General features: G+C 40.0%; 1 protein-coding gene across 3 annotated transcripts in view; it reads right to left on the bottom strand.

Moving 5' to 3' along the window:
* Positions 1–440: 440 nt before the first annotated feature.
* Positions 441–19,701, bottom strand: part of NPNT (nephronectin) — a 49,100-nt gene continuing 29,839 nt past the window's right edge. For all 3 annotated transcript variants that reach the window (XM_041474200.1, XM_041474201.1, XM_041474199.1), the window contains 6 exons: positions 18,639–18,761; positions 16,304–16,744; positions 7,728–7,823; positions 7,246–7,344; positions 3,733–3,989; positions 441–2,335 (listed from right to left, as the gene is read on the bottom strand). In XM_041474200.1, coding sequence (XP_041330134.1) covers positions 2,240–2,335; positions 3,733–3,989; positions 7,246–7,344; positions 7,728–7,823; positions 16,304–16,744; positions 18,639–18,761 — 1,112 coding nt within the window. In that variant the 3' untranslated portion in view covers positions 441–2,239. The remainder of the gene's footprint in view (positions 2,336–3,732; positions 3,990–7,245; positions 7,345–7,727; positions 7,824–16,303; positions 16,745–18,638; positions 18,762–19,701) is intronic.

Raw genomic sequence — 19,701 nt, forward strand, 5'->3', positions numbered from 1 at the left:
TGGGTTCTAGGGGCCATTTGTAAAAATGGCAAAAAACTCTGACAGGGGTTCCATTTTAACCAGGGAATCTTAATCTCAGAAACCTGTAGTAATACGATGAACCAGACTAAAATGTGTTATATTCCTTGGCATCTAACAGCAGTTTGTGCTGGTTGAATCAGAGCGAGGAATTGTGGTAGCTGCTCCTTCTTGTAAAACGGACATCTGATATTGCAGAAGCTCTTAAATTACCAGTGAGACTGAAATTGCCATTCTTCCTTCTGAATAATAACTATAGTGCTCTCTTCATATTATAGTGAAATGTATTTTGATTTTTAAAACTGGTAAATAAGAGCTATTTCACTCTGGATTGTCATATTTTGTTTCATTTCACTGCAATGAAAATTGGGACTTTCTATCTAGAAATGAAAACAAGATTCCCAGTTAGTAGCAAGTAACAGTCTCTTTTACTGATTACTTTAAAATAAGGACAAGGTATTTCAACTATTCACAGATATTTCTGACATATCACAAAATAACATAAGATAAAAGGATCATAATCATATTCAAAGGAAAATAGTTTAAAATTTAATGTTTATAAACACATTTCTTTTTTCCTTTTCAAAATATTTGCTGATACAGTTCTGCAGGAGACTTTCTGTTTGATCACATACATTTCTGCTCTACACACCATGTTTTGTCCTAGGGGATGAATGGGAAAAAATATTTTCAGACTTGTCAGGAACAGGGATTTGGAATATGACCTCTAACGGTCTTGCAAATTTGTGTCTGTGAACTTGGTACAAAACTGAACATGCCATGCAGCTGACATTTATTTTACACTGTATTAAGTATTCAAAAGGACTGAGGTTGACTTCTTATAGATGTATTTTTTGTAGCTTTAAGGCTGCACCACTAACAACATTTTACCAATCTCTTGTCATTTTCTTAAATGTTACAACTACTTGGTCAATTTTAGAATTGCTAGCAGTGATGATGATGCCCACTTAAAAAATTCCAAACCAAACAGAAGAAGTCCCTGGGAAACTGCACAGCACATGCATGATACATAACTATAAAATTAGTCCAAAGTTTTGATAAATACTCAGTTCCAACTAGGGCTAATAGTTGTTCTAAAGAATAAAATGCTTATTATATACAGAAGTTTGGGCAGAGTATGGACATTTGCCAAAGAGCACTGGAGGCATTTCACGGTCTGAAGGGTTTGTACAGTGTTAGCACAGCTGCCCTTTTTCCTTGTGCCACCTGTGGGAAGGGATCATTCCTGGCAGGGGCAGCGGGCTCAACCTTACAAGGTCTAAGTTCAACTTCTCCCGGCTGCTTCAGCTGAACCAGGAGCTTCCTGCAGGATTCAGAGCCCTTTAGGGCTTGCTTGTGAGCTTGATGCAAACTTGTGGAGCATTTTCAGATGCCAGTTTCCATCAGGTGAGCCTTTGGTCTTTTGCCTTCAGGACGTTACCACATGAAATACTGCACCAGCAGTTTTCAATGAGCACCATTAACTGACTTTGGTAATTTGGCATGACCAGCAGTATTGAAGAAGATGCTGAACTCCTGTCTTGTACAAAAACAAAGTACAGCTGCCAATTACCCTGCAACTACAGTCTGTAAGTACTAAAAAACATAAATATGTTAACCATACACATATACACAAAACACAGCAGTAGCAATATTACAGGAGGCAATGCCTACTCTCTCTAACTGGTTTTGGTTAATACAGATGCAACAGCAAAATAAATGCTATTTCATATATGAAAGACCTTTCTTCAAAGGTCAGTGGCAGTAAGCCAGAGCTCAGGTCCAGGCTTTCACTAATCCAATGTGACTCACACAAATTAATCAATGAAAGATAGCAGTGTGGGATGATAATGGCTGTCAGTTAGCACAAACTTAGAGATGGAGCTTTCTTTTGCTACCATTTGTAAGTAATTCTCCCTTTTTCACCAGTGCTCTTTCCACAAGCACTCACCAGACTTAACAAGGAACAAAGTTATTACATACAATATATGATTTAGGGGTAAGGATTAATAGAAAGAACCAGCCTGAAACTGGATTTCCTCAATCCTGGGAGGTGCTCTCCATGTATTTAAGTGAAATTTCCATGAGATTGCACTTAGCAGACCACTAAGAAGTTGCTGCTCTCCCACTTTTTCTTCTTTTTCATGCAGTTCTGTTTCAAAGTTTTGTGGGAATTGCATGAGAAGGGCAAGAGGAGATGACTGCTGGTCCATTGTCTTGGCTAATGCTCTCCAGAGCAGCGTCCTCTCCTCAAGATCACATCATCTAGTCCAATATCCCCAGTTCTTCCTTTCCCTTTCTCACCTCTGAAAATAACCTAGAAAGAGAAATAGAACAATTAGAGTGGGGGGGGGATGAAAAAAAAATTACACAGAGATAATTCATTAAACGTGTGATGAATGATTCTAGTCTTCGCTCAAATTCTCCTCAGGTTTCCAGTAGGCCCCTCCAAAATCACTACCATTTGGTTGCTTTGGTGTTTTAATTAGCTAGAAAAGAAAACTTCCACATTTCTTCCTGATTTCTCTTTGGCAGAGGCCTTCCCTGCTTACTTAAGAGGGTATCTGATCTTTGGATAAGTGTCCCAGTGGTTCAGGTCAGCAGCCCTGGCTGCCCATGCTGCAGCTACTGCCAGGGGGTCAGGAGAGGCAAGGGACAGTGCAAAGGGGGACTGCCAGAAGTGAGAAATTCAGGGAAAAAAAGGGTAAGAATATAGCAGATACGTTGTTCACCTGTTACAAATGTCCTCAGTCTCAGTCTGACACTCATTTACAGCTAACAAAGTCAGGTGTCTTTGCTATTGTTGCTGAGGTAAATTTTCTAGAAAATTATCTGCAGTAATTACAGCCTTCCTATTCATTTTAGAGCTAGACACTGTGTATGTCTTGTAGCCTGCTCCCATCACGAACATTATATGTGTGAGCTTTTCAGAGCACCTGATATTTAAGTCAGAGTAAAACAGGTCCTAAAATACCCAAGCCACTTTTTCAGATCTGAAATAAAAACTACCTTCAGAGGTTGAAAAATAACATTGAGCTTTTGATACCAGTTTAATCACACAATGTTTCTAAACTTTTCAGATAATAAAAGATTCTCCATGGCACTTCAGGCAGCTTCTTTTGATTGCACTAAACCATTTTGTGTTATGGGCATTGTTTGGTCATCATTCACCTCCTCAGCCTGATCAGCTGCAGACATGCTAAAGACATAAAACCATATGTGACTGCACATGTAATCTCCCTGCATCACCAAAAATTACTAATTTTCAGTATTTTTGCCCTGGCTTAGCCAGTTACTAAACCAAAGGGGGATGATTCTTCCTACTTCATGGCACTGTATTATTCAAAGCATTACTCATGAGGAATCTTGACACAGGCATTTTTTTGAATTCTCTGTAGAGTATGCCTCTGTCCATGAGGCTGTTCTTTCCTAGGAGGTGATTCCCTTAAAATGGGCTGCACCAGGTAGCTCATGAAATGACAGAGTAGCCTATGCTATGTTTCTATAGCTGCAATTTCTTTTTTTGTATGCATAAAACTAATTTTAAAAAATGCACGATAACTCTGTATTGTGATTCCATTGGCAGAGATGAAAGCAGTAAAACAGAGTGAAACTGAGCCCATAAGATGAACACTGCAGTGGGTTTTTTTTTTTGTTTTTTTTTTTTGCTTTTTCATGCAAAGCCCAAACAGCAGCACAAGCATCAGTACTTACGCTCCTGATGCCTGCTCCTGGTACCGTGATGTGCGTCTGTCTCCAGCCATGGCCACCGTTTCTCCCCCAGACAGCCGGGCCGTGAGCACCGCCCCTCCTCACAAAGACTTGCAGGGCACCAGAATGCAGCCCGGGCACCTTATGCCTGAAGGACAGGCACAAATCTCCAGCCTGAGCCACGTGGCCCAACGGCAGGATGAGATGTGCTACTCTTCCTTCTTTCCCTTTGGGATCGGAGATGGTGAGGTACTGTCCCCCTGCAGTGGAAAGAGCAGTTAGCTGGGGGTTTGTTTGCTGTTTTTAATGCACGAGAGTTATTAAAAATAAATAAAGGTAAAGCAAGGTCCAGAAAGTGTAAAATAAGGCATAAAGAACCAGAACTAATGCATCTCCCTCCTACAGGGTAAGACTGACAGTGCTGCACTTCTCTATGCATTACTACCAGGCTGGGTGTTGCCCACCTAATTTCTTTTTAACAAAGTAAACAATACCTCCCTCTCCAAAACTAAAACTTCGTGTATTCCATCATTTCTGACAACCCCTTGGTCACTGCATGATTTTAAACCCACAGTGACATTAAAGCACTGTGCAAATTCATGCACCTTTCAAGCTGCAATGTTTTGCTGTTGGATAGATAACAGAGACCAGAATAAATACTATCATGTAATTGAGCTATGGCTCTGTCCCTTTCCTTTTGTTTGGGAACTGTGTTAACACGGTAAATCTCAAAGCATATCCATTTGCAACCCTGACAGCCTCTTTTATTTAACTGTAAATTAAACACTTAATCTGGATTAGCTAGAGAAAGCAAGAAGCAGTAATGATTTCCACATGGCTGTTAACCCCAAATTCTAACAGTAGGAAGTTGTCAGTGAACATCCATACTCAATTCAAAACCCTGTTGTTGTCTCTTATCATGTATGAAGTAAAAGTGCCTTCCAGAAAACACTCAGAACATGAGAAGCTAAGGATCTCAGGTATCCACTAAACCTCGAAAGAAAAAAGGCACCTTTCACACTGATACTCAGAACTAAACTAAATGAGATTTCACATCTTGGAGAAAAGCCAGACCTGTGTGAGTTGTTTGTACTTTTCATTAAAACTTTTGCAAGGTGGGTGAAACCTTATCTTACACTGAAATGAAGAATATATTTTCTTTATGCAATCAGATTTTACATATTTTTTTAAACTTAAAAAATGCCACCTCTACCTTAAGTTCTTTAAGAAAGTGGCATTTTTAGGCTCCTTACTTAAAACCAAAGATTTAGAAATATTGGGGGTTTGTAATATTGTTGACATACACAGTTAAACAGAATAGAAAAATATTTTTAATAGTGTCCCTGCTACTACTCAGAGCATTTTTTTTGAAAGCTTCTCTTTGAAAGTCACAATGTTTTCCCTTGAAAAGCTGTAAAACTTAATTACAATGTACCACGGCTTGTCACACACTTAAAAGGAAAGCCAACCTTTGTCTCCAATTTACTACTTCTACATAGGTTTTTAAGTCCTTTAGTCTGAATGAGATTTAACAAAGCAAAGTATTATGCTGCTGTCTGGGCCCCTAGATCAGCATTTAGCCATGAAGTGGGATCCATTTGTCCGAGGATCTCTTAAAGTCTTTTGGTGGGAATTTTCTCAGGGAGCTGGGTTTTTTCCTTTTTTCTTCTTCTTTTTTTTTTTTTTTTTTAATGCAATGCTTTTTCAGCAAGGTCACTAATTGCTGAAACAAGCATAATAGAGTTTAAATAACTGTACCTGTTTGCTGAAGATACAATTATACCACTATGAAAGTACTGACTTATTAAGTGCATCATTTTCAGGTAGTTACTCTGGCTGAATCCAATCAATAGGAAACAGATTTAGGTAAGCACAAAGCAAATATAGCTGTAGGCAAGCCCCTGCAGGAAAAGGTCCCCTCAAATCAGCATTTTCTGCATGCAAGATAAGCTTATAATGCTTCAGCAGAGCACCTTTCAAAACGCAGATTCTGATAAACCAACACATAGCAAACTTTGCAAGGTGAAAGCAGGCAGTCCGGGAACAAGCTGTGAAAATAAATCCTTCCAACAAGGTATTCCAGACTGGAGGGGGTGGGTGACTTCAAGGGACTAGTTTTAACAGGTTATGTCAACAGCAGCAGAACATACACAGGAAATAAAAAGCTGAGCTTGTCCCTGACTACTGGAAATCAATGCAGAGAAAAAGTCTGACAAAAAAAGAGCCAGTTAAAAATCATAGTTCTGGCATTCAGTATGTATTAACAACAACAATTTCTGAGTACAGACAATGAATATGCTTTGAGTGACTGACTTAGAAAAAATGGATTTTTAAATCCATTGTTTCAAAAAAGGTATGAATTATGCATAATTTTTTTTTAAGTGTCACAAGGAGCTCCTGAAGTAGCAGAGCAGCCTGTTTGGAGGACCCCTGCCCAGGCAGTGAAGACAGCACTTCCACTGAGCCAGCCAAACAGCATGGAAAAGGTGCCAGGTCACCTGCTGCGGTGGCAAATGACTGTCCCATCAGTGGCCAGCAGCTCTGGCAGCGTGGTGCGAGGGGAAAAGGCTCTCAGTGCCCTCGCCCTTCCTCACCGTAACCTGCAGCACTGTCCTGCCTGAGCGTTTCCTGCTGCTGCCAGCCCTAGTCATGTGAGCTTTGTGCACTTCAGAGGTGCTCCCTGGGCACGGAGTAATCCCATCATTACGGGAGCCAGGGATGTGTGTCTAATCCCCGTAATGATGGGGGAAGGGTAGGCAGGCAAGGGCAGCAACCTCGCAGTGCCACACCAAAATCAACAGGGGACAAAATACATCCATTTCCTGGGACAGCAGAGCTGGGAGACAGGGAAGGGCTCTTCCTGTGGCTGAGCACCAGTGCTGATGCCAGTCTCCTGTCCTACACACTCCCCCTCTGATGTCTGGAGTAATGTCACTTTTTATCATCCCAAATATTACCTTTTTCAGAAGCCTTTATGCTTCAGTATTTGTCTGCCTTCCAGTTACTTAACATTTTTCCTACACACAGATAGATTTTATCGAATTCTACTCCAAGCTACAGCAATCTGGGAGGTTAAACTAGAACATTATATCTGGCAGCAAAACAAAGACTATTTGAAGTACCTTCTATAATTTTGCCAGTGATAGGGACATAATTATGTTTACGTGGTAGTTTGAAAAACCTTTAGTTCACCGTAAATAAAAGTTGTTCTCTAGTCCACATTTTTTTCAGATTCCTTTAAGACAAACTTGCTGACTACATTTACTACTCCTTCAGAGACATTCGTATTTTAAAGATGATTTTATGTTATGATAAAAGTATAAATTTTCAATTGCTCTGTCCCATTGAGAATCCTCAATTTTGCTTTTTATACACAGAAGAGGCATCGGTGTGAAATATACCCCAGAACTAAAGGGAGCAGAAGCTCTGCAATTCATCCTCAAGCAGGAACTGTCATCAACATCAAGCCTTGGTGGTTTTTCACCTGCAGGATGTGATTGTACACAGATCACTTACCTGATACATCTCTCACTAGCTCCCAGTGCAAGTCATCATCTTTGTCCTTCATCCATCCACACAGTCCACTGTCAAAATCACAGCTGTGCACCAGCACACCTGGCAGAACAGAGCAGGAGGTTACAAAAAAACCCCAGAAATTATTCAAATTGTTTTTGTTTTCAATTTCCCATGTGGCTGACACTAAGAAGTAAGTATGAAAATTAAATGTAGAAGAAGGAGCCCTAGGAAAAGAATCTAAAAAAATACTAAAACAATAAAAAGGACCTTTGTATTGTTAATAATTCATGCTATTTTTGTGCTGAATTTTTAGGAAATAAAAGCATAAGGTTCATATAGGCGAAAGGTTGGTTTTACATGGATTATAAAGCATAGTTTAAAAGAGGAGCATAAGATGTTGGAGTCCTAAAAAATGTATAAACCACCAAGAAATTTCAAAAAATCATAAACCCTAGGTCCTGAATAGGAGATATGGTCTTTACCTGGGTCATCATTTGCTTCAAATTCATCAGCTGTAATCCCTCGTTCAATTTCAAGTACTTCAAACAGATTATTGCTCACTCCAGGCTGGCGTGGAACTGTGAGAAAAAAATGAATGAGATAAGGAAGTAGGTCACTAATTTAGCTCTAACAAAAACCAGCAGAGCAGCTCTGGGCATTGTGCTTTTCCTGGAGATTGCAATACATTTCATTATATTCAGCACAAAGACTCATAAACTTTATGCCTACGTGATTTATGATTTGTGTTGTAACATTTACCTAAGCACTGTAAAAGGTCGTTCCAAATCTCCTAAGGGCCCTTTGAATGAAAGCTCCTTTTTAACCAGGGGGGAAAGCTTTAACCTTGAAGCACACTATTCCTCTCCAAATGCATTTTCAGAGACAGTGGTTTCTCAATAAAATAAAGCCACAGGAAAGTCCTCACACAACCCTTCCACAGACATTTCCAGGAGAACCTCGACAGGAGGCAGCAGTACTTGCAAGAGGCCCCACGAGCACTTAACCTCTGAAATACAGCTGCAGGTACATCCATCAATCTGCAAAGGATTAGAGCTCCCAAAACAATTGCCAGGGTTGTACTGGGAGTTGAGAAGGAGGAGCTCTAGTGGAAGCTGGAATTCAACTGTAATTATACTTTCTGCTTTCCAGCACAGCCTGTGCTTCAGCTGCTGTTCCCAGCTGGAGGAGAAGGAACAGCTCTCAGTGATTAAGAGGCCCAGAGGTTATTACACATTCAGCATCCAGGATAACCTGAAATTTATGAGCTCTTTGTGGGAGTGATGGCTGCCAAAGTCAGGTGGCTACAAAGACTCCCACGTATTTCTGAAGATGCTGTGCCAGTTTGTGTAAGTTTCAAGCAGGTTTCCTGAGTGATGGACAGCTGTCAGCTAGAGATAAACAGATTGCACTGAACAGAGCTGTCTTGGAAAATTCCTCTTTCAGAGGCAGGTCTAATGCATAATTCATAACACTAGTAATGTGTTTCAGACATGTCCTCAGATTTTATAGGCACCTCTGACACCTAAGGTATTTGTAAGCGTCTTATCTATTAAAAACTTGGCATGTTTTCCATTTGCAGTGCTAAAATAACTATTAATGTCTCTATAGAACAAGTGAGAACAAGAAGAATTAAGATAACTGAAAGGACTCTTGTTTTCAGAAAGTCAAATCCAAAGTTAAGAAGCAACTTCTTTTGCACTAGGTCAACATGAAAATAGCACTGCTCCAAGAGCTCCTCTGAAGCCAGAAGACAGAAAAGAAAAAAAAAAAGTTGAAATTAGGACAAAATAAGCAAACTCTAATGTAAGTACTTTCTAAACTCTAATTTAAAGTACTATTCTAGGCTAGAGGTCTTGAATAAAAATTTTTTACAACAAAAACAAATAGTTAAAAAGCTCAAAATCTGTAGTAAACCGATGAACTCTTAAATATAATAGTCATTATTTGAATCATTAAGTCTCCCTTTATTTTTGTTTTCTTTTTAGTCCTTTGGAGATTTTTGATTATGTCTATTTGCAGTCTAGGATATTAATACTCAAAACAGCTTCAGATTTAAGGCTATTGGGTATTAGAGGACTGTTAATTTTTAAAGATACCTTGATTGCAAATAGCATTTTTGCTGCTTCATTTCACCTGGGCTGTTTTGCTTACGTGATTAAAAACCTTGAGCTTTAACATGAAAGAAACCTTACAAATGTGCACAGTCCACATGACCTAGGCCAATAATTGCCTTGCAGAACATCTATGCACAAATATTATATTCAGGCACATAAATCCACTGTTCACCCTGAATTTTGCAGGTGGGGCAGGTGAACAGGCACATTTATGCTGCACACCCAGGGAGCACCACCTTGCCTTTCCTCACCTCAGGCTGTGCCAAGGGAAGAAGGTACTGTTTGTTTTCTGTGCTGTGGAGAACAAGTCAGCTTCAGAGCTGCTGAGCACAGCACAGCAGGCACTGAAGGCTCAGACCACAGGTTCTAAATGACCACTGTGGCAAAGAGCATGAAGGAAACTCTCTGCCGTGCTCAAAAGTTTGTAGGATACTCAGGGGTCACAGTTTTAAGGTACATGTCCTGCACACCCTCTTCCCAGTCTGACACAGTCCTTGTTTATGGAAAATACTGCAAAAAATATTAGGAACGTAACTTCTAAACTACTTCAGTTTACTTCTTCAAGTACCACTTCTAATGCACTGATGTTTTCTATAAACCTGAGTTGCATCTGTGCACACATACAAGAATTCTCCAAATTAAAGTTGACATATCTGCCAATAATTAAAGCTCTGCAAAAAATTTTTTTTTTTCAAAAAATTCCCTGGGAATCCTTTCTAAATACTTTTTTTACTAAATTCTGGAAGAAGGTGTTGTAGTGCTTTAACAGTCACTTCAGTGCTTGGACCTAATTACAGGAACGTGCACTCAATTTGAAACAAGGGTTACCATAAGAGATGCAGGACTCTAAATATGACCCACATGTACACTTCTTTTTGCCACGACAACCAATATGTTCAGTGGTGATCGTGGGAGAAAGTATTTGGCACAATTATTTTCTGCAAGCTTTCCAAGCCCTTTCTGTGTACTTTATATAGTGTATCAGTGTGCTTTTCACTTAACTTCAATGGTTTGATAAAGCTTGTTAAATAGAAACTTGGCTTCTTTTACTTGGAGAATTTTATAAGCTCTGAGTGAGCCAATACACCCACACTACCATATTCTCAAAGTTCATGAGCTAACTTCTTAGATGCACAAATCTGGGGGGAAATATTAAATAACTGTGATTATTAAATATTAAATTAGAGCAAATTCTTTTGGGCTTTTTTAACCTTTGGGAAAGCAATACAACTTTTTTTTTAAATTTATTTTCTAATTGCTGAGAGTGAGAGTATAAGAAAGTACATGTGTGTATATATATATATATATATCAGCTTGTTTGCAATAAACAATTGCTGTTTTGGTGTTACAAAACCAAGACATGGAGTGCAATTTCATGTTATTAGTAATTGTTATTACTATTAATAATGCAGTTCTCTGGCTTACAGAAAAAAATTATTTAGCACTCTAAGTACAATTCCACTCCACACAGTAATTGTGACTAAGCTTCCCATTCACTAAAAACAACAACAAAAACGACAAAGTTTTTTTGACTGAATAGTTACAACTGAAAGCTGTTAAATCCAGCTTGCAAAAATAAGTCCTGCAAGTGATGAGATCTCACACACAACTAGTAGAAAACAGCTGAAAGGGTAGTCCAGAGGTCAGTCAGACTGAGAAAACAAGAATAAGTCCTGTTTTCCTCCAGGGAAGATATTGATATATGCTGGGTTAAAAAAAAAAAAAAAAAAAGGCAACAGAGAGGTACATTTCACCCTTTTGTTCAGACACCCACGATGTCCAGGATATATTTCTTAAAACTCTACAGATTCAAATTCTGCAGTAAGAGTTATTTTAGGGAGTGCTTTGATGGACTGTGCCACCCTCTCCAGCACTATTTACATTTGAGGGGAGACACAACAGTCTCAGCATGCCAACACTCTGCAGTCCAATCTTGCATTTCTCAGGCAGTTCCAAGGCTCACTAAGTTTTACCAAAATCAAACATCTTGGTATTTATCTTTGCAGAAGGTTTTCTGCAGAGTGACCTGCCTGCTTTTGTATGAACATCCATTCGGGAGGTGCAGAGTGCCAAGTGGGTTTCAGGGAAGCACAGCTAAAACAAGGAGTGTACAGAAGCTTGCATATCAGATCTGGGGACTAAACTTGCTGCAAGATTGATTGAGGGTGAGACTTGTAAGGTTCCTAGATTTCATGACTGAACTCCAGAGTACCAACAGGAACAAAGCACCTATGGCAAATGCTTAAATATAAAGACAAATACATTTTAAAAGTTGCCAGAACAGTGAAGACAAATCACATACTGTCATAAAATAATGCTACTCTAATGATATCAAGGAATAACAAACCCCCTATTCTTTGCTTTTATTATTTCTCTTGTTTTATCAGCTTCAAGGACCACAAAACTGTACTTACAGCACTAAGGACTGTGCAGTCACTAAAAGGGAGAAAAGAAAGAATCCAGTTTTAATCCAGTCTTTACATTTTTAATAGCTGTTATGAGAAACATTTCCTAACTCCAATCTTTTCAGCTCCACTAAGGGCTAAGAAGGAAAACTGCTGAACTGTCTTTCAATACAGATAAGAGGGTTTGTTATTGCTGTGCTGATATCTAGTATTATGCTTTAAGTTTATGCTTTTAGTGCTTATCATCCAGATCCCAATAGTAGCAGAAATTCACAATCTTATTGAGAAGTTTGTTCTATTTCTTAGAGACTTATAACTAGAAAAGATTCCTCTGTACTTCACCATAGTTTGTATCAGTCCTGAAATAGTTAAATATTAAGCTATCACTGCATTCCTCTCTCATTGCCATTCCCCCCATATCCATATCAGGAGAAGATTATCCTTGGTGCCAGATTCCACTGTCTGCATCTGACTAAGTGGTTCAAAGGCCAAGTGTAGGAATTCCATGTTAAAAAATACAAATTTTTTGTTCTCTAAAAAACAGCTCCCCAAAGTCACTGCAGGCTTTTTTTTAGAAGTGGGGTAAAGCATCTAAAGAAAAGCAACAACCCAACACCTTTTAAAAATTGCAAAGGGATTTAAACAACATTATCAGCATTTTATCTTTTGTGCTCTTTGTCAGTGCTGAACAGAGCAATTTCTCTGATCCTCAGCTCATTTTAAGTTGAGCAGCACATTCAAGAGAGCTCTAAAGTGAAATCCTAGGTCAAGCTGACTCAGTGTGTGGAACAGCAGGTCAAATAACAACAAAGGGAGAAAACAGGGAGCAAGGAGTCACCAAGGGTACCCCAAGAAAAGGTTAACTAACAAAAAACTAGAATTTGAGAGATGCTTGCAGAAAAAGTCCATTTGCCCCAAGCATGTTTCCTCTGCTGATGTGGAGCAATCCTAGAGCACCAGGATTTGGTGTAGGACATGTGTGCAGCAGCCAATGGCTCCTTTGCCATGGATTGCCTGGCAGAAGAATCACCTACTTGATGGCAGGGCAAAGCAGTGCTGCTTCCTGCAAGTCTGGCTAAGGCTGCAGAGCCCCATGGGAAAAAAAGGAAGGGAAATATCCATGCATCCCAAGACAACCTAGCAAAAAACACAACTTTGAGGTCTTTAGCAGATGCTAATGGCTGGGAGCTCAGAGCTGCCAGTGCTTGCTGGGTACAGTGCTCTCCAGGCTGGGTTTTGCCTGTCCCTGTGTGATAAAACACTACTTTTTGTGACTCTTTGGAATACAACAACTCTTGGAGACACAGGAGGAAGCAGACACCTAAGATGACACAAATTCTTTTGAAGATTTATAAAACTGAGGTTAAACCCTAGTTCATGACCTGAGTGGATCTAACATCGATTTTCTCCTCTATTTTCCAAGAAAATAAGAGTTACAAGACTACTAACTGCTCCCTGTATTCTCTAGTGAGAAACAAAGGGAAAAAGAGCAAGGCTTTTTCTTCCCTTTCCAGTCAGGCATATGGGGACCAAAGTGCAAATTAATTTTTGAGAACTGGCTTCTTTGTGCCTCAACTGGAAAAGCAGCTAATATGAGGAAATGAACCTAAAGAAGCTTGATATAAGCAAAACAAAATTAGCTCATATCCACAACCCAGGAATATTACAAAGATGTCTGATGCAGGTGAGACTAAAACAGAAACTGCTTTAAAGAAGCTGAAGGAAATAGTTCGAAACTCCCCTTTCCTGAAGAAATATAGAGGCAAGTGAAAAATCCACAAATGTTTTTGGAGGTGGGGAGGGCTTGGCACATCCACATAGCAGCTAAGAAGCAAGTTGAAGGTTAGCTAAATGTTACTAGTTATTCCAGTTTGAAATCCTGTATTGTCTTAACACCACGGTTGTTACCATTGTGTCTGGCTGTAAGGAATGATTTTGGAGAGGCTCTGGCTCACACTCAGTGGGAGCACTGCTGTCCTGAGCTCACAGTGCCTCACACCGAGCAGCTGCAGCCAAACAGAGCCAGGCACTGCTCTCCCACACACCTGGAGCAGGGGCAGGGCTGGCCAGCAGGACCTGAACTCAAGCTGCACACCACATCTGTGAGCTAACGTGAAAGGCGTTTCAGGTAACGCACCTCACCTGACATTTGCCATGGCCAGGAGCACTCATGCAGCCAGGGCTGCAGCCCAGCTAATGCCCAGGAATGCAGCACCTGCCATAATGCTCCCATGCTGCTGAACCCCGGTGTGATGGCATCTGGGGATGTCCAAGTATCTCTGTGTTATCCTTACAAGTGCAGGACTGAGGAGAGGCAGACCCAGGCTCTGTGCATCCCACTGTAGTAATGTATGTGGGCTATAACTTTTCCACCTGCTTTTCTAAACGTCCCACATGAGGAAATGCAACTTCTGCTCTTCCCCAAAAACTTCTTCAGTAACAGGATTCAAGAAACACCCGACTCTACAAGCAATGCTTTCTTTGAGAAAGTAGCACATTCTTCTGAAACTGAACTGTTTTGCACTAAACTGTAAGTCTCAAATCCTTAACAAATGCTTTTGAGCACTCCCAACACAAACACTTCTACACAGAGAGAAAGTAGGAGAGGACTCCAGTGACCTAGATGATACTTTCAAAATGTCCAGAAGAGAAAAGAGAGGAAAACAATGCAGAAAGCAGAGTGGAAAGGAGACAAAAAGATAAGAGAGAGGAGAAAAAAAGACTCATCCTCATTGAAGATCACACTATTAGCATCATCTGGAGCCCAAGTGGAATAGGCTTTCAGTCACACAGTTACCTCACACACATGAATATCAAGTGTGTCTCTTGCAGGTAACCCAAAAAAATTACATGGGATTAAGACAGACATCTGTTTACTTGATCCAAGGACTCTCTGTCCCTGTATTACCTGCTGAGGCCAGGAACAGCTCATGCTTGACCCTTTCAGTCCTGCTGTGCTCTGACTGAAGCCTTTGAAGCTATGTATGTATATCACAAACCTCAGTGTGGCAGCTGACCTAAACCAACAGTTGATAAACACCTTGCAAATGTCCTGTGTTTGTTATATGTACCATAATATAAGCTGCAGTCAGACCAACTTTCCTATTTTCCAAACTCCTATATGTGAAACACATGTATTAAAAGTATTAGCTTCAAAATCCCTCTAGAGACAATACATAAAGACTAATTGTAAATAATAAGCTTTACACAGAGAATTGTTATGACTCCATGAAAATAGCTGAAAACTATACCTCTGCTTTAGTATTCCAGAGAACATTGCAGCGTGAGACAGACACCTGGGAAGCATAATGCTGGTGTCTACAATAACTTCTACAAAACTGTATTTTTAACTGTTGGGTCCCATTAGATTAAGCTTCATAAATCTTCATTATATTTTCTTTTAGAATTTCACTTAAACGTATGTCCATTTTTTTAACTGAATATGAAGCCAAAAGAACACTCTACTAAGCAGTACCAGGATTTATCTTCTAACTTCTGTCAGCTTCACTCTCCATTTTCTAACTGTCTACAAGAGATAAAATGTCACAGAGAAAACACTTTTACAAGGAACAAAATATTTCACTGGGTAATGACCTGGAACAACAAAGCCCAAGAAATCACCACATAGATGCCAAAGCAACCAGAAAAAAACTCCCACATTGCTTGTGCACCTGCTCTGAGACAGCAAACTTTTCCTCCTACTACATTGCTTCAGCAGCTTTATTGTACAACAAGCTGGAGAGCTGATCCAACACACCCTCCCCATCTCTAAAATTAGCCGCAGAACTAAAGATGAAATCTGGTGTTGAGTATTTCTTGGCAGATATGCACAGCCCTGTAAGTGCCAGTAATGTCTCCTGTGGTATGCACTAAAGCTGGCACAATGGTGCTGTAGACTTCAGAGGAGCTCCTAAAGTTACATGCGTTCATGCTACGAGAATCTTTACTATCTTCAGCTTTTCATGTATCCCTTTCCACAGACACAGGCCAGAAAATTACCCTCTATGCTATTTTTATGCATTTTTCCCATTGTTTAGTCATGAGCATCTGAGCCTATTTGAACCCATACAAAACAATGTCTCATAGAAGTCTTTAGGTCTTTAGGTTATCAGGCATGATCCCATTTCTTTACTATTCTTAAAGCTATGGTAATACTTTGTTTAGGAGGGACTTTCAACACTCTGAATTTAAATCCATTGACTACTTTATGAGTTATGTTGCACTTCAATCCTTTTCAATAAAATGTCTTTCATTTCCTTAAAACCTTCATCTGAAAGCATAATTAAGTACTTCTACAGGACAATATACTCAATAATTTCAGGGAAAAAAAATAAACACTTTTTTGATTGATTGATTCAGAACTTCAGTTGCAAACTTTTGTTAGGTAATAAAATCAACTAAATTTGCAGCTTTACCATAACCATTTTCAGTTTAATTTCTCTGTTCTCAATGGTATAGTGTTCCAAAAAATCCCAAACAGTATAGTGCATGCTTTCATCTGCAGCTTTGATAAACAAAGGCATATCTAAAATTACTTACTGAACACATCTCCTCGGGGTTTCTGAGGATCTGGCTGGATCCTGTTGTCATCTATAACTCCTTGGGAAGATGTAGTTTCAATGGGAACATGTGCAGGCTCTTCAGTTGTTACCAGAGGAGTTCTTTGTGGTGGTAGTGTAGGTCTCACTGTTGTAGGCTGAGGTGTTGTTGGAGGTGGAGGCTTCACCACTGGTGTCGTGACCGGCCTTGTTGTCACTGGCACGTACCTTGTGGTTGGCTTGGGTGTCAGTCGACTTGTCCTGGGTGCTGGTTGAGTTGGCACAGGTGTAGGACGAGTTGTTGGCACGGGTGTAGGACGAATTGTTGGCCCAGGTGTTGGACGAGTTGTTGGCCCAGGTGCAGGATGAGTTGTTGGCCCAGGTGCAGGACGAGTTGTTGGCCCAGGTGTCGGACGAGCTGTCGGCCTGGTCACTGGCCTTTCTGTAACAAAAGCAGGTACATGCAGTGGTCTGAGGAGTTGTGCCTTCAGCATCAACAATCCTGCTCATTGTACACTGCCTCCCTCAGGGAGAGTGCAACTGGCCTTGAATATGTGATAAGGACCAGGTGGTTCAATCAGAACAATAGGAATAACTGCAAAGAGAATCAAAATGGGACCAAAATGGACATCTCAGCCTCTCACTCCAGAAACTTAACAATCTATTTCATTGTGACACAGAAACACATGAAATAATTTTTTTTTTCCTCTGAAGGTTTCCATTAGTTAGAAACATACTTTAGCATCAGCACTGCTAAATTATCGTATCCCTTTAGGTCGTACTTGGCACTGCAGCAGTTTAGAGATAATTTAGAATGACTGAAGATCAAGACACTTCCATCCCACATCCTCTCAAGCATCAAGTCTCTTTCAGAGTTGGCAAACCTTACACAAAAGCTTGCTGGTTAAAAAGGCATGGGCAGGAAGTCATGGGTTAAGCAGCCCTCTAAACTGGACAAGTTCGTAACCAGGAGTGGAAGCAAGTTTAGTAAGACCCCGACGTTACAAGCATTTTGATCACAGATGGCCAGGTACCTTGGATTAAGAAAGTTCTTGCAGACCTTTCCTTCTAAACATTTCTCCTTGTCAATAAGCAGAATTATTTTACAAATTGAACCAAGCCAGCCTTCATTTAGATCCTTCTCTTTGCTAAGCACCAGGACACGAAGACATTTTTCAACCTTCACAAAAACGAGGTGCTGGACTGAGCACCACTTTCACCCCAGTAACAGTGCCCACAGTACTATCTCCTCCAATGTTTCAGAAAGCACAACAAATTTAAACTTAGTTTCACAAGGAGAGTTTCTGAAGACATGAAACACAATAATATGTTTTGTTGTTTTCTATTGGTTAGTAAGCCTTTTGTATTTCACTGGGGATCTTATAAGGTTCAGTAAGAACTCTAGTCACGTAGTTTGTGTACAAGCTTTTCAAGTATAGCACACAGTTAAAATGAAGAACTACTGTTTGTTAAACAGTGAATTGTTTGATGAGAGCAGGTAAAAATGTTTTCCCTCTGGCCACTTGTTTATTACTATCCCTTTGAGTACCCTGCAGTTTTGACATTTATGGCATATTAAAATACAGAACACCCTTTAGGACCATGTCCCAGTAATAGACATGAAATGTGCCCACATATACTTGCAAGCACTCAGGATGTGAGAGAACACCTTTTACCATGACAGCTATAGCCAAAGGGGAAAAAAGGTGCTGATCTTTAAAAAGATCAGTGAGTCACCAAAGACCAAATCCCACAAAGGAATGCAGGATCAAAAAAATCCAGCAAATGTCACATCCAGGAGCTGCACACTCCTGTGGGACGTCAAATATGGGAGAGCTCCAACACCTTATTCTGTACCAAGGGGGTGGCTGCTTCTCCAAGAAAAAGGTGGCCCAGGGAATTTTCCAACAGCAAATCCTTCCAGAGAAATCCTCCCTCCTGGCTCTTCTCACATCTTGGAAGCAGCAGGGAGTGGATGGGGTGAGCTGCTGAAACGGGCCAGTTGTGGAGTGTACACAACAACAGGGTATGAGTAATGTGCACTGTTTGATCACACCTACCCTGCTTACTCAGTTGCTCTCATCCTGAAGCAATCTCTAGAATCAAGCTAGGAATAGGGAGAGGTGAATTTCTTTCTAATTATGAAAATGTCTCAGGGAAAGATATTTTTACCAAGGCATGCTAAGACCTAGAAAACTCCAACTACATTCCCCGGCCCCTTATTTAGTATTAAAAATAGTTAGGAGAAACAGAGCCTGACAGAGCTGTACCTTAAAGTTTATAAAATGGGACACAGAAGCTTTCAGAATCTCGATTATAAAAGGAGCATTACATACGTATGCAGTTTGTTCCATTGTCTCTGTACTCTTCTTTACATTTGCATTTGTAGGATCCTGGAGTGTTGTAGCAATGTGAAAAACTACCACACTGGTGGTGGCCAAGGGAACATTCATCTATATCTGCAACAGAAAATTTACATTAAAAAATCATTTGCTTCATAGAAACCTGACTTTCTGCTTATCCCTGCAAAAAAACCCCAAACATTAATACAATTTTGATTATTTAAAAATAATAATAATAATAAAACTTTTGCCAGGGGGAAAAGGAAAATAGACAGTCATAAATCAATGTGGTGATGCAAACATTAGGGAAAATAGGGACTATTGGGCAACTTTGGTATTGCTAAGCTTTTACCTTAGCATCAGCTTCAGACATGCCATAGGAAGACTGCAGCTGAGATCATTAAGATCACAATTTTAACAACCACTTCTTACAGGTGACAGAACAAGAATAAAACAAACTGAGTGTAGGAATATGCATGTTCTTAATCATACAGATGTTAAATTGGTTTTTCTTCATAAAATTCTTCCTGTATTGTACATCTACATAGATGTTTCTACATCAAGTAGAAACTGCTGGAAATGTTTCATATGCCATATCCACATTTATTGTCAGTGATGCAAGCAAAAATCTCCAAATTCCAGCGCTCTGAATACAAATTTCTCTGAAAAAAAAAATACTTAAGCAAACATAAAGCAATGCCTCATTATCTCCAAATGATCTTTTTTTAGTGAAAGAATCATAATCGGTTGAGACCCTATGAAACTAAGGCAGAGAGACCTGGGATTATCTTTGTTGAAGGGCACACACCAGCTGCATTCCAGTCTCATGTCCAGACAAAAACAGGTTATTTCCCAACTCCTGCCTCTTCCCCACCTGTCTGCAGGGGAAGGAAAGTTGGGCAGTCTGGGTTGGGAGGAGGTAGGGTGTGCACATTTTCTTATCTTGGATCTCGGGACATGCTATGGAGCACACCAGTGTTACAGCTCAGACACGGCCAAAGCTCAAACACTGCTCCAAGCCTACAACTGCCAGTGACAATGAACCCTGAGGAAAAAA

The sequence above is a fragment of the Pyrgilauda ruficollis genome, unplaced genomic scaffold (genome assembly GCF_017590135.1).
Source record: "Pyrgilauda ruficollis isolate IOZ18807 unplaced genomic scaffold, ASM1759013v1 scaffold311, whole genome shotgun sequence".
NCBI classification, from domain to species: domain Eukaryota; kingdom Metazoa; phylum Chordata; class Aves; order Passeriformes; family Passeridae; genus Pyrgilauda; species Pyrgilauda ruficollis.